A 25,812-nucleotide genomic window follows, 5' to 3' on the forward strand; every position below is an offset into this window, starting at 1 on the left:
AGACCAGTTTAACCAATCACTAGCAAGACCAGCCGATTGAAACATGTTTCTCATTCTGTCATTATTTAAAGCAATAAAGCAACTTTCACCCAAACATGTACTGTAGAATTAGAGTGTGATTAGCTTCAAATCATCCAAAATGCAAATAAATGTTGATTTCTTTTAGCTTCTCTCTGGTTCAGACATTTTTACAGTTGAAACCAAAAGAAGTACACCAAGATCAATTCAATTTGCTTTATTCCACAATAATGAGAATGTGAATATGTCAGAAATGTATTTATTAATGTCCTCAAAATCAGAAATTTACATACATCTCCTCTGTATTTTGTATGAAATCTTTTGGGTTTCTGGCCCATTCCTCCTGACAGGACTCGGGTCATGGCTTTATGATGGCCTCAACAAAACATGGACTTTCTTGTCCTTCAGCCACTCTGTAACAAAGTTACAAAGTGTCCATTTGTCCATCTGGAAAACAATTTTTCACTCTATATTGAACTTCTTGGCTGATGTCCTTTGGATGTTGCTTCAATACACATTCCATTAACTAATAAATAACATGTAAATATTACATCATATCTGTTTAAAATGCTTGTGGGTTGATTTTTGTTAAGGAACAACTAGGAATTGCTTGTAATCTGTATTTTCCACTCAAAAATCTACACAAGTTCAAATATGTAAATGAGTCAGTTAACTGACAGCAACAAAATTGTTTTTATTTTATTTTTTTTATTTCATTTGTGCTATTCAGGATCTTCAGAGTAGAATTTGTTGTCACTCCTATTCATGTAAAGAAGGCAGCAGTGTCAGTAACATGATTTTATGAACACAGGTCAGCCTGCACCGCCATGTGAGAAGCTCCAACAGATCCAGATGGATTCCACCAAAACCTCCTGAATTATTCACCAGCTGACTGATAGCAGTTTGTGTGACAGAGGGATTGTGTGTCGGTGAGGGTGGTCACCAGCTCTGGATTACCACAGGGGACCTTCCCCATTTCTCTTCAGCCTGTACAACTCCGACTTCCAGTCAGTGAGGAGTCTATTTCTATCTAGAAATAGGAATCCTTTGAGCCCCACAGTAGATAAAATAATTTTCAGTATTGTTTGAAAGCAACTCTTCCCCCTCTCCCCCCATCTATTTTGTGCTTTGTCTTTATTTATTAAATACTTTTTTATCTTTGGATCCATTTTTCTGCACAAGGAGATTGTCTGATTAATCACTCCCAACAACAAAAGCAGAATATTAATATTACTAATCTTTAATATGAGGTTAGGGAAGCCTTGAAAACACATTATGAACAAATACAAACCAGCTTTATTAATCTTTGTCAAATACTGAGCGCTCAGGGGGAAATTGATATTTTTTGTGTAATTCTTCTTCATGAGCTTTGCAGAAAAAACCTTACAGTTTATAACAACGCAATCATTCTAATCTAAACTTTCTGGATTAGTGGCATAGAGAAATTGACAGGGTTTGATGTCATGTCACCAAAAATGAATTCTGGATTTAAATGTGAAATGTTCTATTCTATTTAAGGAAACCCAGCAGACTGAATAGAATCATTAAGTTGTAGCATTTACTCCATGTTAAGTTTTTTCTTGAAAAAGAAAAAAAAAGTGTTCAACTTCTACGAAATATGGATAAAAAAAAGACAGTCAGTGATGTTAAAACCTGTAACTTTACTGCCGTAAAAAATTGTGAGCATGACTGTGAAGGATAAACACCACCATTACAGTTTTGTCTTTTCTAACATAATTGTTCCAGACCTTCTGTATGACTTGCAATAGTGTGGCTTAACTCAAGGCAGAGTGCATGTGCTTGAGTAGAGTACATGCCAACAGTTCAGATCAATCTCATAATGGAAATGTGTGGTGCATTAAGAAGAGAAGAATTTGATAATGACACCAGACTGCTGATCAGGTGAAATCCTATTCCACATGTTTAGAAGGTTTTAAAAAATTACACATATTTACTTGTTGTATTAGGAACTAAATAAATAACGATTTGCCATAGTTACTGGAAAGCTTTTCAGGCTCAGCAAATTCTCTATAGAGTTAAAAAAAATGCAGACCCATTGAATAAATTACAATGTTATTGAAAAGTTCCTTTATTTAAAGACATAATATAGATTAATTACACAGATGGACATTTGAAAGCCTTTATTTCTGTTAAAATGTTCCACTTTAAGCTACAAAAAGACATCAAAAGTTAGAATATGACATCAGACCAATCAACAAATATTTTTAATACAGAAATGTCAGCTTAATGAAAAGTATTCTTCATACCTGCTTTTAAGGTATTTTCAAAAGGTACTTTTTAGCTAACAACCCTCATTAGAATACATATTCTAATTTATTGAATATGACAGTACGGTGACGGTCGCCTCTAAAACAATATTGTGTTGTTCTCAGTTGAACAAGAACATAAAGACAAATGAATAAAATTGACAGGATTTCACAGCTTCATATCTGGCAGAACATATATTTTCCAACAGTAAAATTTGTGTTTAATTATGTAAATTGCACATCATTGTCCTCAAAATTAACAAAGTGCTAAAGAAAGAATAGATCTGAGTGATGCTTGTTACCATGGCAGCAGGAAGACAGTATGCGGACAGTGCTGTTAGTTGCACAAAATCCTGGTGCAATGGTTCGCTTATAAGCTCCACACCTTTTAAAGTAAAATATAAAGTGCAGTGACTTGTGGGATTTGGAGTCACACACAGTGCTGTGCACTGAGGCAGGCATGCAAAGCCTCATAATGTGGTTATGTCCTGACACTAAACCTGAACAACATGCAATCAAGAATTATGGCCCAAATGTTTCTTACATTTGGACAATGTATACACATTATATTTATTCATAACGTGTGCAACATTATACAAATTATGTACACAGAATATGCAAATTGTTTGTCATGTATGTACATCATGCACGTTTACATTATGTGTATAATGTCGAAAATATTACTTCAAAGTATAGTAATATCATGTTAAAGTGGGGAGATGGATGGTACATTTGTGTGCAAAAACTTTACTTTCCTGAACATCTCCAATGCCATGTTGCCAAAATGCAATGTAATCAGCAAAGTTGATATTTACTAATGGTTTCTCAGTTTTAAAATATGTATTGAGATTTTTCTGTCATGAAGGTAAAATGTTGAGCTCACCAGGATCTCACTTTCATTTTGAAAATAAATTTTTATACAGAAAGAATATGTTTTTATTTTAAGAATAACCTTCTGCCATCTTCAAGAACTATTCAATCCTGTCCTTCATGCAGCTATAGAATCACCAGACTGAAGACCAACGTTATTTGAGTTTAGTGCATGTAATCTTTTTATTATTATGCATATAAAATGACAAAGTACTGTAATATCGAGTACTGAACACAACAGAGTGTGGAAAAAATGAATTCTGATTAACATGTAGGCACATACAGTGACATCTATGACAGTATATCTCACAAATCACCAAACTACAAAAATGACTACTGTAGGTCAGGACTGAAAAAGCAATAATGCTGCAATAACCTATGCATGTGGGTGGAGCAATTTATTCAAAATGGTTTTAAAAATCCAGACTAGGGCAATATTATTGACAAACTTACCTCCAGTTTGTTACAATGTGAAGTTCTAAATTTATCTTATGCTTTGAGTTCATGTAAAAAATGAAAACAAATCTACAATATATTTTGTATGAGTGTTAGGGTCTTTTTGGTCTACCTAATTTCCAGGATTATTTAAGGTAGTTTGGCTTCTATTAAGTAAAACAGATGCAGAGCAGATGTGAGTCTTTATCCTGCTGTACATGTTGAATTGACTGGGGTCTTGTATGAGAGTTTTGTTCCTTTGCCTCCAGGGTTACATTTGAACCCTTTTCTCATCCCAATATGTCCAGATAAACTGGTGTGGATTTCATCAAGGCCAAAAGCTTCTTCTGAATGTCTTTAATGATGAGGCGCTGCTGTGGCTCCCTTTGCCAGCAGCCCAGCATGATGTCATAGACTTCCTTTGGACAGACTCTTGGGCGCTCTAGTACCCTGCCCTGGGTAATGCATTCAATAACCTGAAAAGGACAAAAAGGTAGTTGAAAAAACAAAGAGGAATGCAAGACAAAAAACAAAAAACTAATCCAAATGTATCTAATTTAACTGTGTGTACTGTACCTCATTGTTGGCGAGCTGAAACCACGGCTGTTTGCCATATGTGAAGATCTCCCACAGAATAACCCCAAAGCTCCAGACATCGCTCTCTGTGGTGAATTTCCTATACATGATGCTCTCTGGGGGCATCCAGCGAATGGGAAGCATGGTGTGACCTCCAACCTAAACAAGTAGGTTTATGAATATAAAAAATTGTAAAGCAAAAGTTACGTTTTGATTTGAATTAACTTATACGATATGTGTTTAAAAAGACCAGTTTAAAAAACAAAACAATATTTATAGGTTCTTTCATTGTATTTGATTTGATTAAATATATCAAAGTGAGTGAGAGTTGTGGGGAAAATTCAAGTGTGTTCTTACCCTGTAGTAATCTGTGCTGTAAATGTCTCTGGACATCCCAAAATCTCCTATTTTCACCAGGAGGCCATTCCCCACCAAACAGTTCCTTGTTGCCAGATCACGGTGGACAAAGTGCTGGGATGCCAGGTAGATCATCCCCCCTGCGATCTGACTCGCTATGTGAAGCATCTGGGACAGACCCAGCTCCCCGTTGGTCTGAAGAGGCTGCCCATCTACAAGGATTGTGGCATCTGGTCCATGGGCTCTGAGGGGACAGTTTCACCGTTGTAAATCTTTTCATTGTTACTCGGGCTTAAGATGTGGTGTTTCTTACAATCTGAAGCATTTTTAGAACGTAATGCAGATCTAAAAGCATCAGATACTATCAAAATTATTTATACCAAGAACAGAAACTTTTTTATGCATTCAAATGCAATAATCAAATAACAATAATAATACTTAAATTAAAAACAGCATTAATGCTGTTTTTAAGAATTAATGCTTAAATTAAAAACAGCATTAATGCTGTTTTTAATTTAAGGAATGCATTATGTAGGAATAATGCTGTTTATTTCTACTTGTTTCATTCGTGACATGTAGGAATGTGCAATAATGTAACCAATTACATTATTGCTGTGATTAAAAACAGCAATGATGCTGTTTTTAATTTATTTGATAATAATATAAATATAATTGCATTAAGATGTAACTGAACCATTTAGTTTCAAAATCAGGAAAAAGCAAATAGTTCTTCTTATAATTTTTAGAATAGTAGCATAAACAACTTCTATAAGCTGCATAATTATGTTCACAAGAATTTTCATTAAAGCTCAGCGTTTAGTAGACTGCATCACTGACCTGAGAAACTTGTTGAGATCTCCGTGCTTCATGTATTCAAAAACCATGATGAGAGGGTCTCCATCCACACACACTCCATAGAACTTGACTATGTGTTCGTGCTGCAGGTTGGTCAGCAGCTCTGCCTCATGCTGGAAGTCCTTCCTAGCTGCAAGTGTGGGATCCTTTAGAGTCTGGAAACAGCAAGAGATGCAGCATTTCCAAAATACTCAGTGTGAGCACAGTGTTGACGATGAGCAGAGTGAGCACTGGAAAATAAATATATGGTCACTGTTTAAAACAAAATTCTCCGGAGAGCAAGAAAATGAGAAATGCGACAAAAAGCCTGAGGACACTGTGGAAATATAAAGATGGACAGAATTCTTGTTGGCACATCAACAACCCACAACCCAGAGAACATACATATTAACCTGGTCAAAGACAAAACAAAGTCTAATCACAATGCTTCACACACGAAATGTACAAGACCTTAAAAGACAAAAGTAAATTTAAAGTGTCCATCCATCCATTTTCTGTTCACCCTTTTCCCTAACGGGGTCGGGAGGTGCTGGTGTCTATCTCCAGCTACGTTCCGGGTGAGAGGCGGGGTTCACCCTGGACAGGTCGCCAGTCTGTCACAGGGCAACACAGAAACAGACAAGACAAGCAACCATGCACACAGACACTCACACCTAGGGAGAATTTGGAGAGACCAATTAACCTGACAGTCATGTTTTTAGACCGTGGGAGAGAGCTGGGGTACTCAGAGAGAACCCACGCACGCACAGGGAGAACATGCAAACTCCATGCAGAAAGACCCTGGGCCAGGAATCAAACCCAGGACCTTCTTGCAGCAAGGCAACAGTTCTACCATCTGCGCCACCTTAAATTTAAAGTGCACTTAGATATTTTTTTAAGCTAAAACATTTTCAATATGTAATAATTAGTAGTAAAAAAAAAGAATTTAATGGAGTTGTCCAGTTGTGAACATGGAGCTCACATGTCAATAGTAATCTTGATTAGCTTTGCTAATTGTTCAGAGAGCAAACATCTGTAGGTTTGTTTCCAAAATACTCCAGACTGTCCTGGTTTCAGAAGGTTAAACTCCTCTGATGCTGAAACACACACTCTGGTCTTACCTTCACAGCTACCAGCATTTTATCCTTGGTTGGACTTAAGTTGTAACATTCAGCCAGGAAGACCTTTCCAAAGGCACCTTCACCGAGCTCCCTCTTCAAAATGATATCCCGACGTTTAATATGTTGAACATCTGAGAAAGATAGAAGGTAACTGAGTACATTGCCTTAAAAATCTCAAAGTGTCTCTGGTTTTTGACATATTAAGTAGAAGTTTTTCGCTGTATATTCTCATTTGTGGACTGGCAAAGTATCCATGCATGTCATGTTGAAATGCAAACACGCATCTCTCTCGATGAAATGCTAAATAATATAGAATAACTCACTCCAGATGTAACCAGTCTTTGGTGGTAAAACCTTGCAAATGTGATAAATGATTTCAAGGAGGCCACAAGGGATATAATGTCCAATGGCATCCCAGTCATGACAGCAAATGAAGTCAGCATGCTCCTTGTAGAGTAGCAGCTCACACCTGCTGGCAGTGGCAGATCCTGCAAGGCATAAGCCTTAGAGATCAAATCCAAGTGTGCAAGCTGCTGCTGTTTTGTGTAGCAGGTATTTGTCATTTGTCTTTGAGAAAGACACATGGAATTTGATGTATGTCTCAAGAGTACAAACAGGCCATAGAGGTTCAGAGAGACCTCCAGTGTCAAACCGGGCAGGCATGGGGAGTGGCTGGGTACTGCCTGCTGCCAGTGACATCTTATGTATTGACATTACCTTATGACTCAGGTGTTTGGTGAACATCTGAGCTCAGCTATCAAGAGAACCTTCAATTCTCCCACATGCTTTGCCAAAAAGTAGCACCAGACAAAGATCCCAGGTCAGTGCCACAGGTTGGGTGGCTGCAAATCTGAGCACCTCTCAAGAACAGCACAATGTCCTTGTCTCAGCCCATCAAACAACCATTCAGTCCTATATGTTGAGAGAAAATAGCAGCCGCAAGGTAGATGGAGACTGTCCCTGATCCAGTAATGCCTGCAGGAAGGCCAGTGTGGCAGAGACTGAACACTGCACAAGGTCCTGCTCTTTATCATGGCATCAAGTCACAAAGACTGCCTGTGTGTTAGCACGGACAGCTCGTGTGGACACAGCCCATGCATTAACCGTTGTACTTTGAGAAAGTGGACCCTAGCCTTCCTATTGTAGGGCAGATGCACATTTCCTCTGATGTGCGGTTCGCACATTAGAGGAAAGTCCTCACCGGCCAGAAAGGGGCCACCAAAGGAACCCTGACAATCAGGGTTAGGATTCTGTGGCCCTGGGATGTAGACTGCCCTGAGGCAGGCAAAGTCTGGAGCTGCCCTGAGGCACGCAAAGTCTGGAGCTGCCCAGATCAGAAGCAGATGAGTCAAGCACAACAGTTTCCTTGATCTGATCCATCCCTGGTGGTTTGTCATGAAAAACGACAGGGTTGTTGTCTGACCTCAGCAGGGCATGCTTGTTTTTCAAGCCTGGAAGAAAACTTAGAAATGCCAGAAAAACAAGATTATCTCTTGTGGAGCAGTCAGACTGCTTTTTTCCATGTTCACCTGCAAGCCCAGGCATCACACATGACTGAGCACTAACCGAGTGTCTCGAACCACCTGATCCCTTGTTGCTGCACATATGAGCCAGTCTCCTTCAGTCTGCACAGGAGAGAAAGCCGCTGCCATGTATCGGGTGAATATCAACAAGCAGATAGGAGAACAGTGGTAAACACAGCAGCTACCAGGTTAGCAAAAATCACAACTGCACTCAATACATGTGAAGATCAAAAGTGTCTGAGTACCGGGTGTCATGTGACTATATAGTCTCTTGGCTCACTGGCAGGTGACAGGTGACTTTGTTGTGATTGACACTCAACCTGCGCATGTGAAAGAATGATCTGGCAGTCAGCGGGGATGAAATTGAACTGCAGTTTCCAAATGCTCTCCAGCTAATCGGACTGAACTTGAGCTGTTTGGTAAAGGACAATGATCAGAAATTTCAGTCACTTTACATGCAAAGTTGGTAGACAAACCCTAAAGACTAGCAGCTGCAGTTGCAGCCAAAGGCAGATTCACAAAGTATTGACTCAAAGAGACTGAATACTTTTACACCCACCACTCTTCGGTGTTTTATTTGTAAAAAAATAAAAATAATCTATTTTGAATTATGTTTAATTTTCTTTCTACTTCACAATTGCATACCACTTCCTTTTGGTCTTTCAGATAAAATTCCTATGAAATATATTTGTTTGGAAAAGTCACTGTAAATTATGTTTGTTTTGCCCTTAAACTAAAGTTATCAGTGAAATGCTGTTACAAACCACCAGCTGGTATGAAGTAGTAGCTTCCTTTCATTCCTGATAATATGAGATAAAGAGTGGCAACAAGACACAAATCCCAGAACAAGTCCAAGTTAAGTCTCCAGTCTTCAAGGCACAAATCTGAATCAAGTGTGAAGATTATGTGACAGTAGGACACAAGTCCAAATTTTGAACACTGGTCTAAAGATCAATTTCTTGTTCAGACTGCATGTGTTCTGATTAAAAATGCTTTGAGAAGCTTTTACTTACAAGTGGTTGGTTTGGTACCGTTGTGTCCATGTCTGAAGTACTGTGGATTCTCTATAATGGGGATCCTGGACATGCCAATCACCACGGAATCTAACCCAACATCCAGAGCACAGGGGCTTATCACGCCATGATTTACATGATGGAGCGGACTGGCAGAGTTTTCTTCCCCACTCATCACTGCTCCTGGGCCTGGAGAGAGACACAGAGGGAGGATTTCATTTGGTATCCAAGGCATGATGAGACTGTTGTGATATTAGCCCAGCTCCGGTTTCCATGCTTTTCAGGTCCCGTTTTTACCTTATAGGCAGCATAAACCAAGAATACTATGAACAGCTGACTATTTCTACAATGAGGCACAAGACATGACTAATTTTAGAATTTTTAAAAGTTCATTAAATCTGTTTGTAGCAATTGAATATCTCATTTTCATCTGTCTCCCTTTGTCTAATACCATTCCGTTTAAAAAGCAATTCTAACAAATGCTAACCAAAAACTAAAAATAGAATTTGAAAAAGGTTGCAATAAATTCTCAGTCATGCACTCAAATGGAGGTCTGGTTTCATGACGCATGTTGCATGCAGTGGTTCCAGCTGCTGCTGAGCTCTTGCAGCTGAAGCAGGCACCGCTGGTTTCACTCTGCCTCTTAATGAACTGAATAGAAAGCTGGGTGTGCAACTGATCTCTGGACCTTTTCACCATGTGTGTTGCAGCTTTTTGGAGCTTTGATGGTAGTTGGTGGAGTGGGTGGAAGGAAAATGGGTCCTTGGTGACAATTCAGGGTTTCAATCTGGTGAGTGACAGTGGACCGATCACTGTCACTAACAAGGCCCCACTCAGCTACAGCTGGAACAACCAGTTGTCTACAACTCTTAGACTTCACTCCTCAAAAGCTTGGGGAGCTCACCCTGGGTTAAGGAAGTTTCCTGCAACACACAAACCATCGCCAAAAAGCTGCAACACACATGCTGCCCAAGATGCCCAGAGGTCAGTTCCACATGCAGCTTTCTGCTGTGCTCCTTGAGGCAGAGAGGAACCAACTGTGCCTTCTTATGCAGCAGGAGCTCAGCAGCAACCTGAAAGAGAGAAACATGCATGCAGTCACCACTGTATGTAACAGCAGACAATAAAACAAAATATACAAAATACAGTGTAGGTAAATATTGGGTTTTTGCTGTTTGACAGATGAGACTTTCAAAGAAACACTTAAATATTAAAACAACTAAATAAAATTTATATCTATTTAGTATTCATTTAATTCAGAATGCTTAATAGTGAAGTTACAATAAAAGCAACATTTTATTAACAGTTCAAAACCAATTTTCTATTTTTTTTCTATGGACACACATCATTGATGACTTCCTTGTGAAATGGACAACACTCACCTTTAATGATAAATTTGGAACGTCGTCCATACTTGTTGATCAAAACAAAGAGAACCACGAGGATTACACAGGCAAACACTGCCAAGCCTACAGCCATGGAGACCTGCAGGAACAATGCCAGCTCTCAATCCACGAGTCAAATTCATGTGGATTTGAGTCAGGCCCACATAAAGATTCTTGACGTTAATGTGAGCATAAAAATAATATTGAAAAGCAAAAAAAATAATTTTTAAATAAAACAGCAATTACTTTTAATCAGTTACATTTGTTTGAGTAACTTGATTGCACATTTGGAAAAATACTTCTATAAAGTATCGCTACTCTTTTTGAGTAGAATTTCTGGATACTAGTCTGGCCACTTAACTACATTGAATAAAGAACAAACATTTTTCAAAACCGTATCAAATATGCACACTAACATACAGTTTATGGTAAAGAGAGAAATCAGTTGCGAACACAAACTTTGCTGTTCTGACGTGAGTGTCCTGGGTCTGCACTTCCTTTGAGTCATTTCTCCCAAATCCATTTGTTTGAGCAGCTTTGTTAATACAGCAACTTGGCCAAAGTGAGTTACAACGCATGTGATGACAGGCAGCAGTAAAGAAACTGACACCTAACATCTGAATTTAATTTTTTTGAAAAATTGTCTTGATCAATATGTTTTACGATGTCAACATTTTGAAGTCTTTGCTCTTTCTTCTGTGGCGGTTATTTAAAACACATTCAAAGTTTGAGGCAATGATGTTTTACTTGTGTAACTCACCCCAAAAGGATCTTCCAAAGGTTTGTGAGTCTCTGCAGTTGGGGTTCCTGGAAAGAAAGGCAAAGTTTTCTGCTCAGAACTTCTGCAAAAATACTAAGAACCCAACAGCGTTAGACCAAGATAGAACTGCATTTATCTTTATTCATTCAAATGGAATGAACACTACCTCTTTTTTTACTGAGACCTCAGGTTGTTTCTGGAATTTACACCTCCAAATTTTCCACTAACAAAACTGAGACCTTGACTCTCCACAAATCCTCTATCCTGTCTGAACAATTGGTATTTCTTGGACTTCTTTTGTTATTTCTTCTTGATGGAGTTGTGTCTTTGGTGGTTATAATCTCACCTCTGTTGGATAACATTTAATAGAGGTGAGACATTTTGATGCCTTTTCTATTTATCCTGGTTAGGTTGATGAGTGAGTCTAAATATTACTTCTTATTATTATAGATGTGATTCATCCACAGATGGCTGATGGCAGCTTCATTTTCAAAATTAAGTAATGTTATGGCCGAGGGGCATATGAACATATGTATGAAATGTACAAAGGACAGGAATAAGACATCGTCCCTGCTGTGAAAACTGGCTTGAAGGGAGTTGTGAGGTGAGGACGGGGCTGGCTCTTGCACAGTAACAGACATCCTTTAGCAACTAGGGACAATGTTGTAATGATGTGTGTTTTCTAGTATGACATATCATTGTGCCACAAGGCAAAAATGAGAACAAAGTGGTTAATATTTTGAACCTGTGGCTGGAAATCAATGAGATTTTAATCTGCTAAACTGTCAAAATAAAAAAGTCCTGTTCAGTCTAAGGTTCATCCCGAGTTTCATAATCAATAATATGAAACGGTAATCAAGAGGAAAAAAAATCCACTGAAAACAAACAAATTAGATGTTTTGTTTTCATTCAACAAATAACTTAGTGTCTGACTTAAAATGAGACATGTATTCTTAATCAGAAATACATGTTTATACTTTGTTTGAAAGATAAAACAATGTATAAAGAGAGCCAGTTTTGAAAATAATTTGTCTGCCATGCTAAAATGATGACAAGTAAAACAGTTGGGGAAAAAACTTACTACGTCGACCACTAAACTACTGGAACTACCTGACAGCAGTCAGGTAATTTTGACATGGCTTAGAAATTTGTACCAAAAACATAACATAGTAGGATTGACATTAGAAGGTACTTACCATAATCATAATCTGAATCCATTGAAGAAGCAAATAGATAAGACAAATGCAAACTGTAAGGCAGTGTACATACTCCGCAAATATTTACATCAAGACAACAAAATAAGCTCTAAGACACTTCTCAGAGATATCACACTGCTTGTAATGGGAGCTGTAAAGTTCCAGGTGTTAGGTATCTTGCCCCAGGACACAGAGGCGGAAGAAGTGGGAATTGAACCAGCAGCCCACCGGCTGCAAGGCAAACTCCTACTGCCGTCGCCCCAGTTATCCGTCATTTCATATGCGTTCAAAATGTCTGTAATCCGTTGGTAACTGTTACATTTACATAACATTTACATAACAAATTGATGTTACGCACAGTCAAGTTCATTGATTGTACATATGTCAATGTTAAAGGAATGCAAATATATTAATTGTACTAAGTTTCCTGCCATAATGATAACAAGCTCTGGATGTTACCAGCTTACCAGGAGGGGGCATTTCGAGGAAGTGTCCATACACTGTTCTGTTGACCTGACCTAGATAGTTGGTTGCTTTCAAAGTGTAGTTGCCATTATTGTAGTGCGTTGGGTTTTTAAAAAGAAGGCAACCCTCCAAGTCGTCGTTGTAAATGTCCATATCCTGGCGGATGTACTCATTGTGTGAAATTTCCTGAGAGAATAGAATAGAATAGAATAGAATAGAATAGAATAGAATAGAATAGAATAGAATAGAATAGAATTACTTCAGAGGAAAACACATCCACTGGTGGAGAGAAAACATGCCAGTAGCTCTTATATAATCGGATAGATTGACATCTGCAGGGACACTGTTCAGTTTCTCACTTTTATTGTTTTCAAAACACTACATTGCTCTAGATCATTTTTGATTAAATGTCTTCAAGACTTGCATCGTAATATGATGGATTTGATCAGCCTTGTCTGGTTCACTGCACCCTGCATGTCACCTGTTCTGGAAATATGCACAAAATCACCAATAGCCACATCTGGTCCTGCCCTGCCCTGCCCTGTGATGAGGTGTCACGACTGCACTGAGTGCACCATATGACCACACTGACCAATTGCATCTAGTAGCTATTAAGACCTAAAATATGTACTATATAATTATTCCTGTAAAGTTCAAGGTTCACAGATGATTCCATGGTAAAGGTTCCCAAACCAGACCCTCACAACCTTGCAGAAAAATGGGACAAGAATATCATATAAAATTCTATATTTCTTGCTAGGTGAGCCAGACAAAGCTCTCAAGACAAATAATTTTTTTTGACTCAACAGTGTTTGTCTACACACCTTCTCAGATATTCCTGTTAACAGTCAATTGTGGAGAGTGGGTTTATTGCAAAGTAATGTAAATGAACAGCCTTTGTTGACACTTTCATACTTTTTGTTTCTTGACAGAATCTTTGCTTAGATAGGAAGTCAAACCAGATGAACACATCAGTAGAGTTTTTTTCCCAAATGCTTTTTTCCACTTATCTGAGATGGAAGTAAACACAGACATTCCTCTCCCTGATGATATTCCACAAGTGACTGACAGACCTCAGAGCATTCCCGTGCTCGAAGGGAAACACAGAGCCTGTCCAAGGGCCACCACACAGTGGTCTAATAGATAAATGACTTACAATGAAATCTGTCATACCTCATTTTCATGAAACCATCTTAAGATTGGATGAGGCGAACCCCGAACAGTAAACTCTATACATGTGTCATGGCGGCGTTCTGGCTCCTTAAGCTTCTGAATGGACGGAGGGACTAAAGAGACACAGGGAAAGAGGACCAGTGTTGATTTTAATTCACACAAAGCTTATGAAATTGTTTACACTCTTGATAAAAAATTCACTTTCCTTCATTTCCTAATTTATTTATGAATGCAAAGAATGATTTGAACAGGGATCATGCACTGGACACAACAGTTCTTGCTACTGATTTGAAAGGTTCCTGTTCTGGTCACTGTTTTGGACAGTGTGCCCTGAAAGCAGAGAAAAACACATTCTTCCTGTCTTTAAAACTCTACACAATGAGAGTTTGTTTAATGAGAATAATAAAACTGAAAATCTCAACTTTTTTGACATCCAACCACTCAAGATAAGTCAAAATAAATGATGGTACATCCCAAATGTTTTTCACTGCAAACTTTTGACCAACATACATCCAAGCCTTCATTCATTTTCAGGAACAGGCTACAGAAATAATTTCTAAAATTTTTGAATTTGCTCATTATAAATTCTATACACTAATATGACTTGGAACTTCTTTTGGTCAAAATATGATATAATAATTCAAAAGTGACTTTTGAATCCAAACTAATAAATAGATTATGAACAAAAAAACATGTTTTTATCAGTCTATCCCATGTGGCGATTTGAACTTCCAATTCCACTCACTCATAGCAGTTACATAGTTTGTCCCCAGTCAATTCTGATACATATCAACTTATTCACACAACTCAGAACAGTGTTGGATCCTCAGTCTGGTCTCTGTGTCTGTCTTATGTGTCAACTTACAGTGAACGATTAGGTGAACAGAAGCATTAGCGAAGCCTACGACGTTGTTGGCGGTGCAATTTAGCCAGAAATTGTTGTCCTCCCTTTTCACGTTGGCCAGTGTTATGGTGATGGAGTGAATACTGTTGTCATACACTTCATCCTGAAAGGACAGCAAAAAACAAGAACACCAGCAGATTGACAAAAACCTCTGAAACGTTCAGGATCCACAGCATGCTCACATTCATGCAGCACTGACTGAATCAAAGCTATATCAATAAAATCATATCTGGGTAAATGTTATCAAAGTGCAAATGTTCTGAGAGGTTCAATGACTGATGCTCTGGTAGGAGTTTGGTGTATCAGACACTTAACTGAAAACAGGTCGAAAATTCAAAGTGAGTTTCATGCTTTTCCTGTTTAACTTCATCCTGGATGGTGGTAATCATAAGTTAATCAAACCTGTTTTGTACATTTTGTCACATTCACACCTGCACCATCTGTGCCCCCAATAAGACTAGCATTGAACCACGCAACAGGCAGGGGTTTCTGAAATGGGTGACATCTTTTGGGAAGTGGGATTTCATTACTGTTTTAATTACTTGAAACAGAAATGAAAAGTCTAATGCAGAGCCGGACATTCAAACCTCCTGTCTTTTTTAGTGTTGACGTGTAAATCTTTGGATCTTATCCAACAAAACACAAAATATCTGCTTACATGTTGTTTTGTGTTATAGATGGGCAAACATTCCAACTTTTTTCACTTTGCCTTTAGGGAATATTGCGTGTGTAGAATATTGTGTTTAGAATAAAATGAATGTGTTCCATTTTGAAGTGAGAAATTGAGGAAAAAATGCATCCCAGTGAATTCTCTCAAGAGAAAATGATACAGTGTAAGGAATTACGAGACAAGAGATATTCATAAAAGGGAAAAAAGACTGAAAGCATAAGCAGGGCCTGAATAAAGATAGTCAGCAACAGGTTTTTTTTAAACTGATATGTTATTGGCCAGATCTTGGGGCAGACAGGCACCTTTCTTGGTTAGAATGTGTCTTTTTTAACCACGCTTCTCAGAATCCACCAGTTAACATGTTACAGGCGTGTCATCATCTCTGTCTTTTGTCAGCATGTATGCAGCTGTATGTATCACAGACAGGGAGCAGAATAATGAAGGTCACATGCAGTGACCATGCAGGATCTGCATGAAACTAATGAAGAACAAGGATTTATGTAACAAATAAGTTCTATTTATTACCAAATTTATTAGAGCCACTTATAAAACACATCACTGTCTGTTGTTCTCTGAGGTTAACTGGCTTTCACTGCAGCCTCGTCATAACATCTACTGGCTCTTGTTCATTTATTAAACCTTGCTGGGTCTTTCACCTGCTTATTTAATCCAGTTACTAAAATCCTCTAGATACAATACTCACTCCTAATGTACTAAACTGAAAATCCCTAAAACTCTTCAGGCCTCACGTCTTTCTGTTTTGCTGCTGCAAATCATTAGAATTTTCATCAAAATAACATCTCAACACTGATTTCATTTCTTGCTATTAATCACAGACTGAAGGACCTTTTAAAGGAGTCAAGTAATCATTTTGCAGAATGAACACTTTACTCAGTGCATGTAAATGTTGTACTTCCCTTTTTACATGTTTTAACACGTTCATTAAGAAATTGCCCTTAATGTTTTACCTGGTATAATTATGTATTAAGTAACCGCTTTTCTATTGTATCAAATGCTTATTTCATGCAATAAAATGCTAATCAGTTCATTGAAAATTACACAGAATGATTATTGATTTTTTGTAATTTTTTTGTTTTGTTTTTGGCTCTGTCTCACAGTTGAGGTGTTTCTATGATGGATTGAGAGATCTCTCAATCCTTTGCAAGTGGAGAAACTAGGAAAATCAGTGGTATATGAAATAATACCCCCCTCTGTAATGAATGCACTCTCTGCTGGTTGCATTCTGCCTACCTGTTGTGTGGTGATGGAGTGTAAGCCATTGACAGCCCAGTCCACCTCAGGTATTGGCAGTGCAGAGCCGTTGCAGATCACTGTGACATTGTTACCTTCCACAACTGTCAGGTTGCTGTGACTGACGCTGACCACTGGCAGGTCTGGAACAGAGAAGCAGAGGTTGAGTTCGCAAATTATGAAACACCTGATCTGGATTAAACTGGGATATTTTGCTCAGGTGCACAGAGACAAACTTACTTTCCCTTTTTTAAGGTTTTTCAAAACTACAATCGTGGACATTGAAGTTCATAATAATTGTGTCATTCAGTCATTTATTTTAAACTCTATTTACAATCAAGATGAATGGAAAAGTTTGTTTAAATTTGACTCTATTTGATTTGAGACTTTTCTCACCACAGTTGGTGACGTTCATGTCCAGCAGCAGGATGTGTGTTTGTCCGGTGGAGCACGTCAGCTGCTGGCTGCTCAGGCCTGCTTCTCCTCTCTGCTGCCACAGCTGCAGCCAGCGGATCTCACACCCGCAGGAAAACACCACTCCCTCCAGATGCCTGCAGGTACAGCAGTCACTGCAAATCAGTGCAAAGCTAAACATATTCCCAAACAAAATAACATTAGTTGCAGCCTCCAAATTATTTCCAGTCAGTTTTGTGATAAGGCTCTCACTGAAGAGGGCAAGATTAACGAAAGACTTTATCAAGTTTTCTTAACACGGGAAAAATGGACAGGTGCATATTAAATTTGAAGGGACTCAATGTGGGTTTTTCAATTCAACCATAAATGGAAGAACTGTCTTTGACACATTAGGATGAGTCAGCTGTCTGTCTGTAGCAAAATGGGAAAAGATTTTATCTGACTAAATATTTGTATGCCTGTGAGAGATTCATCCACCTACTGATGAATTTTATATATTGCTTTCTATGCATAAAATTCATTTCAAACATATTTGCTTTTATTTGTGTTGATCTACTAGGGGAAGTTTAATGCTGGTATTCTTGACACCATATTCTGAGGATAACACTGAGGTAATCCTCAGTGTTATCTTTGTGTCAAATATATATTTTAGAAATGTGAGCCCAAGATGCTAGCTTGGTTTCATCCTGAACTTGACTGAATAAATATGTTTTGTGTTTGGATCAGGGCCTGACATTAGTTATAGCATATAAGGCAGGAGGACTGAGTCAGAGTAATCATGTAGGTGCACTAACAGCAGGTCAGTGAAAAAAACAAACCCCGGGCTGACTTACAGTGCTGTGAGCTGCAGATGTTCAAAGACATGCCAGGACAGTGTCTTCAACATGGGGTTCATTGACAAGTTTCTAAGGGAGAAATCGAAAAAAAGGCAGGGACTGAAAAGGTGCACATGGCAGAAATGTGAAAGTTAATATTTAAAAAACAAGTAGAAAAAAAATCATTAAAAAAAATAGAATATTGCTTTGATCGCTGTTGGGTGGTCAAAATTATTTCAATTGGATTGGTCATAAATTTCCTGTTTACTAATCAGGGGACATCTGAAGGCAAATGGTTGGACTGAATGTTATTTAAGGTTTCACAGAAAGGGGGCAGAATTTTTAGATGTAAGTCACTTTTTTCCACTTTACAGTTCAGCATTTTACAAATGTGAAGAAGTTTGAGGAAATGAAATACATTTGCAAATCTCATAAATAATGCAGCATCACTGAAACAAAAACATCCATTGAAGTGAAGCAAAAGCATCATGTTGCTCCAAAGTTCAGAAGGGACAGCAGGACTCTGTGGACTCACATGTAGCGCAAGTTGAGGTTCTTGGAGAAAACCCGAGGATGGAGTGTGTGCAGGCTGCTACGGGTGATAGTTCTGTTCAAAACACATTTGAAAAAAGACAGATCACGCACCTGTTCATACAATAAATTATCTCTGGCTTGATAGGCCTCAGTTAGCATGTTAAATGTTAGAAATCATGAAGTAATGTTATAAACCTAAACTAACATGGCTCCCTTTTAAAGGCTCTCTGGAGAACGGCTCTTCTGTCGAAACAGAGACACCAGCACAGGTTGAGCTTCAGAGGTTCATCTGAATGAACCTCAAGACATCTCTAACAGGAGCAGACGGCCGAGTCACTTCAGTTCAATTCAAATTCATATTCAAAAATACTTTATTGATCCCAAAGAGAAGTTAAATGTATTTCTAGTCATCAAGCTCACTTTCAGAAACAAACAAAAAAACAAAAAAAAACAGATAAAGGGAGGCAAAGAAAAATGATTTTAAAAATGTCAGCTGGGGGTTTATTTAAAACACAAACAATGTAATTCTGCATAAGGAAACATGTGTACAAATACTTTAGTACTTACAGTCTCTGTAAGCCAGGGTACAGCTCCATGTCCACATCTTTCAATGCTTTCAGACCTATCCAGTTCTCAAGGTATCTGCAGGGAAAAAACACAAAATTGAACTAAGAGAAAGTAAAAACCTCCTGTTATTCACTTAAAAATCCAGAAATAGAAGAAACTTTAGATTCTGAAAACTAATTCTAGGTATTAATTATTATTATATTTGTCTTAATTTATCTGAGAGGCAGCACCAGAGCTAACAGATTTCAGAACCAACCAAGCTTGTGGGCTCAGCCCCCGCCATGGCCTGAGACTATTTAGTAGTGGTGGGACTCAAATAGAAATTTGAATGGTGTTAATTGATGGGTTTATAATTAATTCATCAAAATTAATAGAAACAATATATCAACAAAATAAGGAACTTTTTCATTTTTTTTACTGCCAAATTCTTGAAGAAAGACAAAATGAATTCAACAACAAAGATATTGATTTGTTCTTAATTATTTGGGTTATTCAACCATCATATTGGTGCAAAGTGCTATTGTGCCTCTTTTAAAATGTTGCAGAAACCCTTAGTTAATTTTTAATTTCTTTTTTACTTTTTTAAAAAATATCTTCAGGAATGGGGACTGTGGATGCGGAACATCTATGCTGCTGTTTAGCATTGAGATGCTGTTTTACATTAATAGTTTTGCTGATAGGCGAACTCCGTTTTGCATAACTTCAACACAACAATAGAGTCTTTCAGACACTTGTCTTCTCTATTTAGAGCTGTGAATACAAAGGTCATAGCTCGGGATTTTGTATGTAAAAAAAAAGTGTTTAATTGAGTTGGAACACATTGAAGTCGTAATTAAATAATTGCAATGAACAAGTGAAAGTCCCTTCCCTGATACATAAATAAATGCGTCATAAATTTATACTACTTATAAGACAATATAGACAATTAAATCATTAATAATATTAAAAACTGCTAAAACTGACTCTAAGAAGAAGGAGAAACAAATACTTTTACGTATTATTCCCAAACATGGTGCGTATCAGATCACAGAATCTTATCCAAAGGACTGATGTACTGTAGTTAATTATGCTAACAGTTCATCAATTTTAAAATAAACTTGCTGATAATTGCTAAATGAAATAAGATCATTAATTGCTCAAACACCCAAACAAGAGAAATAATATTTTTTGTCCTGATTCAAGGTTAGTTCCTGTGATGAAGGAGGTGCAACATTCAAAGCTAACAGTGCTGTAGGCCTCAATCACTGATCCATTAAACAGCCCAGATTTATCTGGAATCTATGAGTTCATATATAGCTGAAGTTCTCTGACATAATTAATGCATTAAAGACAGGACAGATTGATTTTTTTCTTCATTTTTATAATAGATAGCATTTCAAATTTGACATTAGGAAAGGATTGATCCACATGTATTGATTTCTTGTCATAATGTCTTTGGTTGAAAGCTGTTAGAAACACATTAACATTAACAGAAACACATGCAGACAGACTTGCTTACAAAAAGCACGGTAATAAGGTTAGTCGAACTGGTTCCAAAAATACTATCAAAGTAAACATAAAGTTGTTAGGGTTTTTTGCAGCAACTAGCAGCACAGCCATGTGAAGGTCAAAGGGCAGCCTGGGTTGGACTAACCTGTTCAGGCAGAATCACACATGACTTTAGATGGGGAGGAAAACCAAAATCACAGAGGAACTCAGTTCAGTCAGATTGCAGTTTTCTTTAATCTTCAATAAATTCATGACTTCTAAACAAATCTGTCTTTCTATAACTGAACTCTGCTGAAGCTAACGCTCTTCATGTGACAGGAGGTTCAGAGGTTGTACTTCACAAAAGTTCTCACTGATAATATGATGGTAACTTCATTTATAAGGTTGCAGAGGTGGTCATTATTGATTTTTGGTATTTATTTCTTTTTCACATTTTAGCAACAATGGTCAAAGCTTTACTTTATGATTGTCTTTACCAGCTAGTTTATTAATTGAAAAGAAAATGAGTTTTTCAAGGAGAGGTTCTGTGAAAATAGAAAAGTGGACCTCTGACCCTGCACTGAGATATGGAATCTCTTAAACTTGACGTCTTAAATCTGCTGCCAACCTACTGATTTATTAGAAAGATATCTATTCTACCAGGTAATAATGTTACAGTTCCTACTTAACCGTCAACCAAAAGCAGCTGGTCTGATCACTAATTTATATACTTGTGAACTGGAGAAACATCTTTACTTTATTTTTCCAAATTAGCAATGACCTAAACAATAAAACACTGAAGTATGGATCCAGGACAATGAACAACAGCACCGTTCTCACACAGCAACTGATAATGGTCCTTTAGCAGTATATGAACAGCAGTGGTGATTTTGACATGTCTTTAATCTATGATGTATTATTTCCGTGTTAATTATGTGAATATTAAAATAACATAACTGTTGGCGTGTGTCCAGCATTGCGGACAGTTTGTTATGGGTCACAGCAATAACTTCATGCTATGTCAAATTATACTTCATTCATTATTTGTTGTAGACCTGGGCATTTTACAGCCACCATCCATCCAAAGGTTGTCAGCTCAGACAACCTTTGGCATGAGTTTGTAAGAAAAGTGTAAATCCTAATAATCTAATAAAGATGTGAGAAGTACTTTTATTTTGAAGGCTACTACTGCTTTCTTGATGTCATCAGTGGACTTTTGTGGCCCAGCAAATATGCTGAATCGCTTTCAAGAAGTTAGCTTCTCCCTGTGCAACTACATATGTTGACTAAAAATATTAGATGTGGAAGCAGAGTTTTGTACAGAAGGACTTTTAAGTGGGCCTGATTCGCTTCCATAGCTTTTAAACAAGACCTGGACTTTAATATACATCTGTTTTTGCTGAAATCTGTCCTTGACCTTAGAGATGTTTCAAGATTACAACTTCAACTACCATTATGAAAGGAAACACAGAGGGAAGTACAATGGTTGAGCGATATAGAGCGTACATGAGCATCAGAAGACTGGCTAATACTGAGGAAACAACGAAGATGTTTTCATAAAGCTCCAGTCAATCTATGACGGAGAAGTTAGTTAATAAACACTGATTAGCAGAGCATCTGACAGCCATGTGGCCAATGAAAGGCACTACAACAGTTCACAGTGGTTAATGTATCCATGGAGACGCCGGGACTAAAATGGGACAAACTGGTAGATGTTACCACTGATGGCTGTCCAGATTGGACAGGGGCAAATCCTGGACTTTAGCTCAATTAATTGAAGACAATTTAAATGAACCAAGATTTTGCCCGTAAAATGTTTCCTTAAATTTTATTTTTTAAATGTGCCTTTTTTTCTTTTTATACGACATTTTAAAAACAAACTTTAAAAGTTATTTTTAATATAAAATCAAAAATATTGATTCCCATGTAACAATCATTTAATGATGGCTGTTCAACAAAATGTTAAAAAGTCTGATTGTTTGGTGCTTTATTGGATTTGTATTGGTCTCTTTTGTGAGACTCTTTAATGGCAGCCTGAACAAAAACAGTATACTCAGTGCCGTTTCAGAAAGTAATATTCCATATTGAAAAAGCCGGAGAATAAAAGGCGAGCGTGTCAATTGGTTGAAATGGAGAGTTTGTGGAAAACATGGAGGTCAAAAGTGGAAAATTTGACCATCTGCGCAGCTAAAAGTCTTCCGTTTGGTGCCCTCTTCTTTTAACTGTTGCGATAATAAATTGCAACATAGGAGTAAAAGCTTCACCATAGTTTCTTTTTAAGCTTTTCATGAAAAGAACTCAAAGCCTGAATATGTTTCTCCAAATGAAATGAGAGCCTGGAAAACTAACAGGAGCCATGTTGGGCTAATACTCTCATTCCTTTATAAGCAGAGAAGACACTGGAGAGCATCCTGGCTTTGGTTTCCTTTAGTTGGTGTTTTTCTCCCCATCAGCAGAGTCCTTAAAGAATGTAGTAATATTTCAAAATAAAGGATTTCTCAACATAACTCTAAATGAGATCAAATTGATTAAATCTGAAACAATTTTATGTGATTTAGTAAACTCCTCCAAACTCGACTTTTCTTTCTCCATTCTTTACACTGTTTCTGAAGATGTAAACAAACAAACAGACAGAGTTATGATCTGTTGCTGGTGGATTGGGTCTAAAAGAACTCTTACATGCTGGTGATGTTCTGGAAAAGGTCCACGATGCTCTCGCTCATATTCTCCGCGCCCGTCATGTGGAAAGACAGCAGCTGAGAAATGCTGCTGTTGTCCGACTTGTTGCAGTAGATCTCGGTGGAAGAGCAGGTGCAGGTGGGCGGACAGTCCAGCAGGGAGGTCAGGCTGCTGTGGAACAAACAGACCAGCAGAAGGAAAACCTTCCAGCTGCTGCAGATCCTCACAGTCCGATCAAAGGAACATGTTCTCCGGACCTCCGCGTCGGGATCACTAACATCCTTCATCTTCCTGCACTGCTCCTCTCTGTGGATACAATGAAAAGAACTTTTCCTCAGTTTATCTGGTAGAAGCGGTACTTTCCTCCCTCAGCACAGGTCAGACGCCAGCAGAGAGAACCTCTCCTCGTCCATGGGTCCTGTGTGGATCATATCAGTAGGAATGCAAACACACTGCAGAAAAAAAACATGAACAGTCTTCCAGGTTGGCTACATGGCTGAAAGGGATCTAAGGGTTCAGACTCCATCCCTCTGCTTTTCTCTTCTGTCATTCATCCTGGCATCTCCATTTCTCCCCTCCCTCTCTGCCTCAGCTGATATTCCCACTGTGAGACCCTGCTGTCACCATCTGGTGAACTTTTAGCTCCACCCACACACCAAGGCCCATGGCTTTCCAACCAATGAGGCACAGCGGACAGAAATGAACAGAATTTAAAAAAGCAGAAGTATATAAATATCCAATAAATAATTCAATACACTGAAAATAAGCAAATTAACTTACTTTACCTCATGTGTTATCATTTAATTGACTAGCCCATATATTTAAGGTCATGATATGTATAGTTTTTAACTATCATTATTTTCATAATTTACCTTTTACTTAGATATCCATTTACAGTTAAAACCAGATATTTACATATTGAATCAGAAGACGAACACATGTTGTTCTCACTGTCTGAAGTTAAATCAGACCAAATTTTGGTTGTTTTAGCTTAGTTAGAATTACCGAAATTATTTCTGCCTACTTAAAGACAGAAAACGTGGCGAGAAAATATTTAGAAATATTTTTGTAACTGTCATTGAGTCCAGAAATTTACACACATTTGATCAGAATCAAAGGTAAAGGCTTGTTCCTTTCTGAGTGACTATTTAGCTCCTGATGGTACCAGTCACGTTTCACTCTGTCTTACCAACTTCAGCAGCATCTTCATCAGATCTTTGACTTTTGTTCTGATGTCAATCTGCACATTTCAGGCTAGAACCCATTCACCTCTGGGACACAGAACCTGTCTCCTTCCTGAGCATTAAGATGGTTGGACATTCCCATCATGTCTGTACTGGCATGATGCAGCACGCTCCAGCATCAGTAAAATATTCCCAAGGATGAACCAGATTGGAGCAGCTGCACAAATCTTCCTGATATCTTGGTTGATTTGTTTGAGTTTTGTTTCCTTCAGCCCTGAAAACCTTTAATCTGGATGCATTAACATTCATTTTGTTGGGATCTGGAGTTGTTTCAGTTTGGTTTTGGATATTTGTTCATTTTGCCAGTTTTGGTGTTCCTTAGGTTTCTCTATTCAGTTTGCCCTGTTTTCCACTTTTGTTGTTTTTAGTTATGTTTTTCTTGTTTCTAGTTATGTTCTGTTCTAGTGAATCACTTTTGTTTAGTGTAAGTTAGTGTTTGACTTATTTTCTGTTCCCCTGTGCCTCCTCTCTCTCTTCTCCCCCTCAGCTTTCTCCTGCTGTCACACCTGTTCTCAATTTACTCATCAGTCAAGTCGCTGCTACCTCCCAGTTTTTAAACTCGTCTCTTTCTGGTCTTAGTCACCAGTTCGTGCCACAGCTTGGCACTCTGCTTGTGTCCTCCTGAAGTCCCTTTTTGTAAGTTGGTTTCATCTTTGTTACATTAAATTCTCATGTTTTTTGCCTGCTGCATTTTGGTCCTCTTCAGCTACTACCATGACAAATTTATTTTATATCTCTTATATGATTTCATTGTATTACTGTGAAGCCCTTTCTTGAATGACTTTGTTTCTGAGTGTTTCTGTACAAATAAACTTCTTTTAGTAAAAACAAAGATTCTACAGAGAAAAATGATGAAACTTGTCTGAGCTGCTGTGCAAGTTCTCTTAAAATGCATTAAAATATAATAACAAAAGATCACTAAATCCTATTACATGATAGTGGGCATATTTTTCTCTTTTAGTTAATTATTGGAAATAACTACAGTGCTGGGGCCAGAGAGCTTATCATGCTTTTCAATAAAAGAGGTTTGGCCCTCTGTCATTCAGAGGATATTAATCAGATGGCATGACTTCATAATGTACCCATGACAGTAATGCATTATGGGAGAATTATTGATTCATAGTGACCGGTTAATGCACTGCTTTGTTTTCGACTAGGCTATGTTTTTATGAGACATAGATAAGAGTAACCTATTTCTATCCCTACACAAACATGTCCACGCACACACACGCATGCTCTCCCTTTGTGTTTAATCACTGATCAGTAACTGTGAC

The 25,812-nt window shown here is 37.9% G+C and overlaps 1 protein-coding gene across 1 annotated transcript; it reads right to left on the reverse strand.

Moving 5' to 3' along the window:
- Positions 1-2,153: 2,153 nt before the first annotated feature.
- Positions 2,154-23,877, reverse strand: LOC129366167 (NT-3 growth factor receptor-like). The gene is made up of 18 exons (XM_055039869.1): positions 23,295-23,877; positions 19,149-19,223; positions 18,583-18,654; positions 18,066-18,137; positions 17,215-17,369; positions 16,819-16,961; positions 14,859-15,000; positions 13,994-14,106; positions 12,823-13,006; positions 12,356-12,367; positions 11,160-11,206; positions 10,397-10,499; positions 9,015-9,203; positions 6,479-6,609; positions 5,361-5,533; positions 4,524-4,767; positions 4,167-4,325; positions 2,154-4,066 (listed from the first exon to the last, which is right to left on the reverse strand). Exons 1-18 carry the CDS (start codon positions 23,579-23,581, stop codon positions 3,881-3,883), a joined length of 2,487 nt encoding a protein of 828 aa, XP_054895844.1. The 5' UTR covers positions 23,582-23,877; the 3' UTR covers positions 2,154-3,880.
- Between the last annotated feature and the right edge of the window lie 1,935 nt (positions 23,878-25,812).

The sequence above is a fragment of the Poeciliopsis prolifica genome, unplaced genomic scaffold, assembly GCF_027474105.1.
Source record: "Poeciliopsis prolifica strain line A6 unplaced genomic scaffold, Auburn_PproV2 SCAFFOLD001, whole genome shotgun sequence".
Classification (NCBI taxonomy): Eukaryota; Metazoa; Chordata; class Actinopteri; order Cyprinodontiformes; family Poeciliidae; genus Poeciliopsis; species Poeciliopsis prolifica.